General features: G+C 32.7%; 2 protein-coding genes across 2 annotated transcripts; one reads left to right on the top strand and one right to left on the bottom strand.

Annotated features, from left to right (window-relative positions):
* Positions 1–5587: 5587 nt before the first annotated feature.
* LOC9325563 (auxin-responsive protein IAA3) lies at positions 5588–7077 on the top strand. Its single transcript, XM_002892156.2, has 3 exons — positions 5588–6146; positions 6236–6544; positions 6638–7077. The coding sequence occupies exons 1-3, from the start codon at positions 5959–5961 to the stop codon at positions 6711–6713; spliced, it is 573 nt and encodes a 190-aa protein (XP_002892202.1). The 5' UTR covers positions 5588–5958; the 3' UTR covers positions 6714–7077.
* A 30-nt stretch (positions 7078–7107) lies between these two features.
* On the bottom strand, positions 7108–9741 carry LOC9328264 (rRNA-processing protein EFG1). The gene is made up of 8 exons (XM_021013194.1): positions 9525–9741; positions 9146–9275; positions 8918–9048; positions 8604–8742; positions 8312–8426; positions 8000–8063; positions 7581–7820; positions 7108–7428 (listed from the first exon to the last, which is right to left on the bottom strand). Exons 1-8 carry the CDS (start codon positions 9675–9677, stop codon positions 7423–7425), a joined length of 978 nt encoding a protein of 325 aa, XP_020868853.1. The 5' UTR covers positions 9678–9741; the 3' UTR covers positions 7108–7422.
* Positions 9742–11330: the final 1589 nt, after the last annotated feature.

Below are 11330 nucleotides of genomic sequence, written 5' to 3'. Positions count from 1 at the left end.
TTTTGTTTTCACGTTTTTTTTTTCGAATTTCCAAACTTTCGATTCAAAATTCGACTTTAGTGGATCTACTAACATTCTTTATATTGTTTTTAGTTCAAAGTAAGCTGTTAGGCGTAAACTGTGAATGCACATTTTAATAACACAAAACGTACCAACTATAATTAACCAACATGTAATAAATTTGAAAATAAACAGGGAAAAAGGCATATTCCTACCCTAAGGAAATCGAGAGGGGACATGAGTGGCATCAAAATCCAAAAGAGGAGAGGGTACAATTAACATCACCATAAATTCCAAAACCAAAATTTAAATTAATGAGAAGAAGAAAAACATGGAGATGATAAAGGGACAAGTTACATCAAATAAAATTCAGAGGCAAAAACATCTTAAACCCTACTTTTGTTCCTTGCCTTGTCTACATCCTCCTCTTTAACCCTTTTCTCTCCTTTTGTTTCTATCCCAAAAAACTCTCATGAGTTTTCAAATCAACAAACCCCAAATTTTTCAATCGAATTTTGGGTCACTTTGTCTTATATATCACATCATTTTGTCGTGTTTATCAATGCGTATCTCTGCTTTATCTGATCAACAATATATACCTACTGATCACTATGGAATTCACATGAAATTGTAAACCAGTGAATAATATCAATTCTCGGTCCAACCTACATGAATACATGATTACAAAAAAATGCGCCCGCACACATAAATGGATTGTATGCGAAACTTTAATGAGATTGAACCAATGATGCAACCAAATCCATATATCAATATTCACAAGAATATATATGGAGACCACTTTTTTTGTCACACGATAGAGACCACCTTAATTTGGTAATGTTTTTTTCACTTGATTTATATATAGGTCTAATTGCATATTCATATGCAGGATGTCGAAATTAATGAGTTTTTTTTTCCAAAGATATATATATGTTAATTATTAACTTGCAAGGTAGGAATGTGTGAGGACCAGGTGTACTTTCATGTGGACAATACAAGGCCACAACTCTCAACATTCTGCCACACAAAAATCAATATTTGTGTATTTCTTTCCATCTTACATTTTTTTTTTAGTTTTCTCATTTAAATTAGTTGTTGGAATATACTTCTCACATTTAAGGGATGCAGCCAAATGACATGCATGCTGCATGCATGCAATTGAAATGACAAAACCAAATAATAAGTTTACATTGTGTATGTGAAAGCCACAACACTTGTGAGACTCAAACAAATTACTTTACGTCAACACTTGCTCTACAGTCTACAAACAATTATTTATCAACTAACTATATTGGTCAGAAAAAAAAAAATTGACCAATTACTGATCATTTTAAATGTACATCGTAATTTGGTCGAAATCTTGTTTATAAAAAGTTTGATCATTTCCTTGGTAAAAAATTTGGTTAAAATTCAACATGTTTTCTTATAGTGATTTAACTTTTTCTTATATATGAATGGGTTAAAACAATCAACTGCCTGGAATTTAAGAACGTCTTAGAAAATTATATTTCAGCTCTCCATTTTAGTATTTTATTTATGTTCGAGTCATATTTTTGTTTTAAAGTATATTAGTCATAGTTTTGAATCTTTTGATATGTATATTACTAAGTAAAAGTTACATATATATTATTTTGCTTGGAGCTTCTAAACACATAAAATGTATTGAACCTTGGTCTCCACCAAAAAATGGTTCGTTTTTGATTTTTCTGTACAATTAAAATAATATAAAAGAAATAAATCTTAGTATATATATATGGAAGCAATCATTTCCGCTATCATTTGTTGCATTATTTATTTCTCTGGTGAGTTTGTTTCTTCACCGTTCTGACATGTTCGGCCGACGATATATATATATTTTAAATACTTCTCTGGTGAGTTTGTTGCATTATTATTATTTTATTTTTTTTGTTAATATTTATTTATGTAAATTTTTGTAAAGGTAAATCTAATTGAGTAAATCTAGTTTTTTCAATAAATCTTAATCGAAAGTAAATATGTGAAAAACACTCATTTAGCAATACTATTCTCCGAATATAGTTTCAAAATGTACATATTTAGACAATTTGCTCATGTTCTTACACATCTCTAGCTAATCTTTTGTAATGATCCCTTAAATAAATAGATGCTTTTCTTGAAGTATATTTTATAAAAGTAAAAATGCGAGAATCCGCCCCTATAGGCTCATGATATATTTATTATTCTATATGTTGGCACAACTCTTAACAATATAGCCTCGTGGTGGGGGCTAGCCACAGTACCATTGCTTGGAATGTCTACTTTTACTAAATGTTTCTTTGATCAGTCGATTAATTAAACTAATTCGTTAATTGTAAAAACTCTTCTAAAAACTCTAATTCGTTATCTCCGCGTTTTCTGTGATGGTCCACACTCCACACTCCACATATTATTTATATATTTGTTATATATATAACGAACCAATCTTTATTTTTTCAAAAAGATTAATTAAGATTTGTTCTGATAATATAGTCGTTTGCAATCATCGTGAAACGGTAATCAAATATATTGGGATCTAAAAATATCTGATATTGGTTGATCCCCAAAACTTTAACGGTGAGATCAAAGACGATTTGCAGAATCCATAAATTAGGTAAATAGTGGAGTAAGAGATTTGGGGGATCACTTTATTGATTACATTTGACCGGTAAAGATATTCTCTTTGTCCAAATAATTCCAAATATTTTAACAAGGAAAATATTTTAAACTCATACAATATTTTGCCCAATAATCTTTGAAAATATATTCTTTATCAAAACTATCACAAATGTTCAAGCAAAATTTGTTTTTACATTTTATAATATCTAAAGAGAGTCAAACATTGATAAAAAAAGGTTTGAAAGTAAACTTAAAAAAAAAAAAAACAGATCCCTCAAATTAATGAGGAAACCCGAGGTTGGTTTACGAACCCAATTTTGAGTAAAATAAAATATAAGTATATCTGGATAGGAAAATTGTAAAAGTTGGCTTTTATATAGTTAAAAAGAAAATGGAAAAAAAGTAGTGGTAGTTAGATTGAAGTGGTCCAGATACGCCGTCGAAGCAAAATAAAACTCCAAATTGAAGCGGCCCAGCCCATTCAATTACTTTTTCTTTAAAAGATGGTCCAATTGCAAAAGAAAATGTGTTAACATTTTACTACGAAAGAATTTAAGTAACTTAATCAAGATAATATTCTAAACTTTGGACCAGACCAGTCTAAGTGTGAGTAAAATTATTTATTTTTGAATAATTTAAATCAACAACAGAGTCTAATTACTTGCGCGGTTTAGCGTTCGGTTTAGATTTTGAAATCAACCGGCGATTCTGTGATCAGATGGGATCTGCATCTTCTATGATTGGTGACACGTGTACGGTTGAGACGGTGGCTCGAGATCTTCTACTGCTCTGTAGGGCAAGCAAATAAATATTTGAGTGTCATGTGTTATGATTAATCATGTCGGCAAATACAATTAAGAACGAATTATCATTATCTTCACTTCTTTGGCAGGGTCATTTCATTAGTCATTCTTTTTCATTATCATGTGTTATTATATAGCGAAAAGCCTGCGGATATTCATGCCTAATAAAAGTCTTTAACTCTTTAACGCTGAGAAATATATGGGAATACAAAACATTTAATTTGCTCACAATACTATTTTTATTTTACTTTTCACTGACGGATCGGATTATAAATGAAATTTAGGGGGATAAAACTTTTATATTCCATATATTAGTCATCAAATGCTTCTTTATATGGTGATCAGTTGCGGTTTGTTTGCAATTAGTCATCAAACTAATGGTGTAAAAAAGGGGAAAAAAAAGATATCTATAGTAACTTTTTTTTTTTTTTGGGGCAAAATATATATCTATAGTAACTAAGCATTGGTTTGTCTATGTTTTATTACCATTTTAATCTTTACTCATGTTTTTTTAATGAAAGGCGGATCATAATTCACAAATAATAATTTCTTTTCGATAAGTTTTTTTTTTGTATAAATACAATTAATTCAATTCAAATTTATGAGCTGTTCGTGTCAAATCTTGTAATTTATGACTGAACCAAGAAGAGAATGTTTCTCACCGTACAGAAGAAATCAATACGTGATGAGTAGCGGTCACCGCTAATTATGAATTTCTTGTATTTTTTTTTATAAGTCCTATCTGCTGATCCGGTCAGTTTTAGTAGGAACGCATCTAGATGCTATAGAGTGAACTATTTCCGTGGTTCAACGGTTCAACGATTCAACGGACATCATGAGCTCCGAGCGGACTCGGGTCGAACGGGCCATGAGATCCATGAGATCCAGAATTAGGTTACCACATTGCCTGATCCGAGTTTGGAATGCCTTCCTACTAATATCAGGAGTAGTCAAACCGTCTGTATTTCTGACTACCAGATAAACCAATTGGGCCAAGGCCTAACTGACAGACTTCCCAAATAAATGTGTTTTTGTTTTCAGGAAGGATTGAACTCGGATTTGGGAGTTTCACCTTTCCCAAAGCTTTCCTCTGCTACTAGATTATAGATGTTTGGGATGAATTTTTATTTATTTTGTTAAAGTGTTTTCTATTTGTTGAAGTTACTTATTAGTACATACACAAAAATGTTTAAAAAAAAACAAATATTCTTTTACGATTTTCACACATATAATGTAACATTACACTCTTTTTCATTTTAATTTCATTTTTAGTAACTAACTTCAATTTATAAGTGACTTTCCCTGACTTTCTATAAAAAAAAACTATAGACTATGACAGTTTTCCATGGACTGACCTGAAATATAACATAACTAAGAGTACGTTTCTTATCCACTCTCTCCATAGTACCACTTAGGACTTCGATTTCGAAGGCCATGCGTGTATATCTTCGGCTATGAAAAAACCCAAAAATCGAGCCAAAACTTAGATCCGGTTAAATTCGACTAGGTTAACATCTACACTAGGAGCTCCATATAAGTCGATTAGTCGAATACAACCAATGACACGCTGTAACATGAACAAAGACAGCGAGAATCTGTTAAAGATCTCTCAGGTTCCAAAACAAGACCCCATTATGATGTTACATTTAACTAAGCCTTGAGCTAGTTGATCCTGAAGAAAGATGTCTTGTCGCAATGCTCAGTTATATTTCAGATTCATATATACGTGTGTGTGGGTGTGTGGTGATCATGATCGTTAATAGTTTAGAGAGACAGAGAGACAAAAGTTGTGGGCTTTAACAAAACCCAGTAATGAACAATACGAGATTTTGTCACGTAGGCTCTGTTTTGGCTCTTCAACACCCAAAGTATCTGTTTTTGAAGCTGGTAAACTCAAAAAGGTGAAAACTTTTGATTTCAAGTCAATTAAACTCATCAAATCTTAACTACCCATAATCCAAAGTCCAAACATTGAACAAAAAGTTACATTTTCATATTTTAAAGTCGAATGTCAGCAAAGAGACAATTCAGTTGTTGTTTTTGGTAAGAAAAGATTATGAGCTTAAAGATCCAAAATTTTTGGTTAAATTTTTATTATTATGATAAGTTATCTATGGAAGATGGAGAGAGGTGACATGCCCATATGGCATACCACATGTGGTGGGGATTCAAAGATTTGATCTGGACCGTCTATCACAAGAAAGAATGATAAAAGGATTTTGTTTTTGGCTTTGGACAGATGGGAGAAAAAGAAAGTGTCCCACAAATGTCCCCAAGAAGATGGGACACACTTTTGCCTCAAAGTTGCTGTTACTGCTACCGACAAGCTTAGCTTTTTTTCTTTGTCCTTAATTCAAAAAACAGTTTATTCTCTATCAATCTATCTTTATTCTCTCCTTTAACTTCTATAAAACACTCAGCTTCCACGAAGCCTCTCATCTTCATCTTCATCATCATCAGCTTCTCTATTTCTCTCATCTCTTCCAAGGATAATAAACAAAAGCTTTTTCTTTTTTTTTTTTCTCCCGCAATTCTTGAAGAAATGGATGAGTTTGTTAACCTCAAGGAAACGGAGCTGAGGCTGGGATTACCAGGAACAGACAATGTTTGTGAAGAAAAAGAGAGCATTATTTCTTGCTGTAATAACAACAATAAGAGAGCATTATCAAGTGATAATGAGAAGGAGAATGAATCATCATCAAGGAAAACTGAAACATCCCCTCCTAGAAAGTAAGTTAAACACACACAAAAATTCTCTGAATCTGAATAGGTGATGAAAAAAAAAACTACAGTTTCTTGACAGTGTTTCCTTTTTGCAGGGCTCAGATTGTTGGATGGCCACCAGTTAGATCTTACAGGAAGAATAACATTCAGACAAAGAAGAATGAATCAGAGCATGAGGGTCAAGGAATCTATGTGAAAGTAAGTATGGATGGTGCACCATACTTGAGGAAAATAGATCTGAGTTGTTACAAAGGATACTCAGAGTTGCTTAAAGCTTTAGAAGTGATGTTCAAATTCTCTGTGGGAGAGTACTTTGAGAGAGATGGATATAAAGGTTCAGACTTTGTGCCTACTTATGAAGACAAAGATGGTGATTGGATGCTCATTGGAGATGTTCCATGGGAGTAAGTCTTCTTTCATATATCTGTCGAAAACATCAAAATCATAAACAACAATTTGCTTGCAAGTGTTCTTATGGGTTCTGTTTGTTGTTGCAGGATGTTTATATGTACTTGCAAGAGACTAAGGATCATGAAAGGATCAGAAGCCAAATGTTTAAGCTGTGGTGTATGAGATATAGCTTCAAGAAACCTAACAGAGACACAAAAGAACCTGAAGAAAAACAGAGTTTCTTTTGGTTCAGAGAAAATCTGTCTGTACTCGGGTTGTCGGGTATTCGGGCGAGATCTATGTTCGTGGGATTAAATCCAATTTATAGCCTTTGTTTACCTCATCGGTAAAATGTAGACATGCTTAATGGTCTTAAGCATATGAAACTGGAACCTAATTACATTTTGTTTCAGAAACAGGACAAAAGGTTGTCCTCAATCTTTGGTTGTGTATTACATTAAAAGTGTTATGAAGATTGAAGAGTTGTTTTTATATTTGTAGCAATTCCTGTTTTGCGTTCTCATTGATCAAAGAGATTTTCAAGCAATACCCATTTTCTATTTTGGTTCACAAGTTCTTAGATCATATTATTGATGGTCTACGTTGGATCACTCCCATTAATTGATTCAATTCGATCAAAGCCAACATGAAAAAAAAAAACTTATATGAGAAATACGTTTTGCCCAAAGCTTAGGGTTCATTTCATCGGCCAAAAACAACAGAAACCTATCTCTCTGCTTTCATGGCAACATAAAAAAACATATATATACGCATTAGATCCAATCAGAAGATGTAAGACTAGACAGGCCGTAGTACTTGGTGAAGCTTCAGGAATTGATGAACTGTGTTTCGAGCTTCTTCGCTTTCTCCGACATGGCGGGAGAGACCCCGTTCACGCCTGCAACAGCAAATAGAATAATATATAATCAGCTTCACAAGTGGAATGCAGATTCTTAAGTTACAGAATTTGGAAGATTTATGCAAATGTACCAACAAGATTTTTCACAAAATAAGAAACAGAATTGCAGGAAAGAGTCAAGAGGGACTCACCTGTTGCTTCCTCTTCTTAGGCCTTCTCTTCCTCTTGGGTTTGTGAGCATCAGAATTAGAACTCAAGTTGCTACTTTGACTTGTATGCGAACTTGTGGCAGCATGTGAAGACTGGCTTCTTCTATGTGAAGTGTTGCTGGAGGAAGGTATCTCATTCCTCTTCACAGATGAATACTGACGAGATGTTGATGCAAACCTTGACCGTGGTGGTGGCATTAAAACCCTAGTAGTGTATGGCTTCTACAATAAGAAAATAAATCACTTACCAAAATACTAACATTCAGTAATATATTAACACTTCAGTTTCATATACTTAGATCACCCCAGAATTGAACATGTTACGATTCTGACTTTCTGGGGGTATTAGAGTCCCCAGTATCATGCAAACAACAAGACTGTGAGTAGCTTTCGCATTGTACCTGATTTCTTTCGTCACTAGACATGCTCGATGTTGCTCTGCCAAAAGCACTAGACACCGGCTCTCTGGGAAGAAAAAAAAAAACGTTGACAACAGCCAGAGATGATCTTTACTGGAATACGTTAAGCCAATAGAAAAGAGTCAACAATCTACTTCTAGCACAGGAATGATAGCTTAATGGAATTCAGTGGTGAATACACCACTAGCCTCGTTGACTCTTCTTCATCTCCCATGTTATCCACTAACATAGTCGATAAAATATACTTAGAAGTATTGAGGTTAAAAGAAATTATTCCACATTTACAAGGCTTACTTTGTGCTTTTATCAGTCCACTCATCATCCGCATCTGCTTCGTCACTTGAACTTCCGTTGACAAAGAAGTCATCGTCACTCAGGTCCAAAAGAGCATCATCTTCGCTCCCTGTCTCTGTTTTTCCACAAAAATAAAATAAAATTAATGATCAACATAATCAGCATTCCTTATTTTAAAAGCAGACAGAAGGTCAGAATGCATGTAACGACGAAAAAAGCATGCTGCCCCATTTTTATACAGAAAGTTAAGGGAAAAGGGACCCATATAAACAGAGCCACATATCATCAATACCTTCCAACTCTTTCCCACTGGCAGCAGCAACAATTATATTGGCTTTGATTTGCTTCCGCAATTTACTTCTCCGCTCAGATAATTGTAAATCATCACCCCCACTAAATAGTGATACATACTTCTCATTCTTGGGGAAGAACTGCATTGCACAAAGCAAGATATCAATAGCATATATTTCAACTGACTCATTCTATTAGATAACTAGGAAATTTAGCAGTGAACAGATAACACTCGGAAGAAACTGTGAAAAGAACAACTTGTCTATTCTTGCGACTAACACAGGAAAGTGGATTTGGATTGAATAAGATGCTTACCCTAACATATTCAAGGTCTTCTTTGAGTTTATTGAGTTGCCCACCAATTTCTGCATCTTGCACATGACCACCAGATGTACTTCGTTGTAGCTTCTCGAGACGTCTTATACTCCTTTCGATCTTTCTCCGTTCTAAACAAAAAAATGTGTAATTATTTCTTCCGACAAAGCCAAATCATCCAGGGCCAAACAACTCAAACATTCCAATGCATCAAGATAGAGCACTCACCAAAGAATCTGACCTTTCTGTTCCTTAGGAAGATTTTACGTTCAACAGCAAGACGGATATGGATATCTTGCTGCTTCTTCAGATCATCCAACTTCTTTTCTAGAGCCTCTCTTACTTCAGGAGGAAGGTCCTAGAGAAAATTGTAATTGTACATATTCATTCATCAAAATTCATCTCTTCTCCAAATCAAATCATGATCTCATAAGCAATATAATCGGCCATGATCCTATCCATTAATCTAACATAAGAAACAAATTCCTCAAAAGATTAAAGAAAAAAAACACTGAGACCGACTTCGATTAGCTAAATAGTCAAGTTACAAGACCGGAGAAGGCAACTATAAACCCTAATTTGGCAGGAAGAGAAGAAGAGTAGTTACTTTACGAATCATGCGACCGATGGAACGAATTTGATTCTTGAGAGAGGAATTCTTCGGTTTCTTCTCCACGCGTAATCCTTTCGATCTCCGACTACTTCCTGCCGTCGTCTTCCGCTCTGCAACTCTCCGCTTCGCATATCCGCCGTGCGCCATCGCCCAAGTGATGACCAAACCTTGTAAAATCGCAAAGTCACCATTACTACAAATACAGGTTTTATGTTTTCTAAAAACGCTGCGTTTTATTCAAAACGTAAAAAACGCTGCGTTTCATAAAAACTGTAAAACAGGTTTCCAATATGTCTCCGAGACTCTTTTGCTTAATGGGCTTTCAAGCCCTAACGCCTTAACTGTCTTTTTATTAAACATGATGATAATAACCGGTAGCATAATATCTAGACGAAAAATCAATAATTTATCATATGTTATAGTTATTATTCGAATCTCAATAGTTATTATTTTTATAAATTTATCCAAGTGTAAACCTCTATAAATTAATACTCTATAAATTAATAACCTCTCTAAATTAATAAATTCTTCCGGTCCCGAGTTGAGACCAGTGTAAAATATGACATAAATCGATAAATTAATAAGATAATAATTTTTTTGAAAATATCATATAAACATATGGTCCCATCGATATCATAAATTAATAATTTTATAAACTTATCAATATATATATATATATATATGATATAAATTTATATATGTCATATTTGAATTACTATGATATATATTTAAAATATTGTATGTAAAACTTTTAATAAAATATGACTCTATTATTCGAAAAAAGTTTGTATTGTTTTTTAGACATAATAATTGCTTCTCTACTTGTAATTAGTTTTTAAAAGATATTTCTTATAAAGAAAAAAATTATTTTTAGATAGAAATGTTTTTAAGAAATTACAAAATTAGTAAAATCTCTCTATAAATTAATAATTATTATTAATTTATCGATAAATTAATACTTCTCTAAATTAGTAAAATTTGTTAGTCCCAACATTATTAATTTATAGAGGTTTTACTGTACGAGTAAATTTATTATTTTCTTAGACCAACTTTTATCCTGCATACTTAAATTTTGGGATACGTAAAATATTATTAACCCAACCCATCTTTAAATTTAGGATTGTTTTTTTTTTTTGTGCATACACAGAAAATATTTAAGCATAGAAAAATGGATAGAAACCACATTTTCTTGTTTATATAGAGATTGGTCTCTCTTTTTTTGCTATAAATATGTAGATTGTTATGTGCTCCGTGTTTGCGTTTGCGGAGTGTGACACTAGTTTTGATCAAACAACAAAAAACTGAACATAAATAAATTAACTTGCACACATAAATATACACAATTTTTTTGGAATAACTAGTACATGAATCCAAGTGTTCTAAAAAAATCAGTGTCTTGTTATTACAATTGCACCAACAAAATTGTATGTTCAAAAATTCAGGGCAGTACGAATCATTAATAAATTGTCCCTAACTACCAACTATATAAATGATTGCTGCCTAACTTGTAAATGTTACTCATGGTTGAGTAGTTGAATGTTGAAGATCTTACGTTATAATTAAATGCTAGCTTTGATTGATGCAAACAATTTCTTCAATGTAAGCTACAATATAATAAGCGAAAATAATAGAATAATAAAGCAAATGATGGAAAACAAACAAATGTTATAAGTGATGTTTTAAGTTTTTAATATTGTTCTTAAATAAATGATGTTTTTCAATTTTTAATACAAAATTAATTATTTTTATTGGTTTTGACGATTTATATTCTGTAGATTATTTTTTTATTGGTTGATTAGA

This window comes from Arabidopsis lyrata (genome assembly GCF_000004255.2).
Source record: "Arabidopsis lyrata subsp. lyrata unplaced genomic scaffold ARALYscaffold_1, whole genome shotgun sequence".
Classification (NCBI taxonomy): Eukaryota; Viridiplantae; Streptophyta; class Magnoliopsida; order Brassicales; family Brassicaceae; genus Arabidopsis; species Arabidopsis lyrata.
This window is presented reverse-complemented; position numbering and strand designations above follow the sequence as displayed.

Bases quoted from the DNA above. Each gene is read 5' to 3' on its own strand.
- LOC9325563 (XM_002892156.2), top strand. From the start codon at position 5,959: ATGGATGAGTTTGTTAACCTCAAGGAAACGGAGCTGAGGCTGGGATTA. The intron at 6,147-6,235 runs GTAAGTTAAACA...TCCTTTTTGCAG, and splicing joins GAAACATCCCCTCCTAGAAA to GGCTCAGATTGTTGGATGGC. The intron at 6,545-6,637 runs GTAAGTCTTCTT...TTGTTGTTGCAG, and splicing joins ATTGGAGATGTTCCATGGGA to GATGTTTATATGTACTTGCA.
- LOC9328264 (XM_021013194.1), bottom strand. From the start codon at position 9,677: ATGGCGCACGGCGGATATGCGAAGCGGAGAGTTGCAGAGCGGAAGACG. The intron at 9,276-9,524 runs GTAACTACTCTT...AATTTTCTCTAG, and splicing joins TCGGTCGCATGATTCGTAAA to GACCTTCCTCCTGAAGTAAG. The intron at 8,427-8,603 runs GTATTGATGATA...GTGGAAAAACAG, and splicing joins CAGTGGGAAAGAGTTGGAAG to AGACAGGGAGCGAAGATGAT.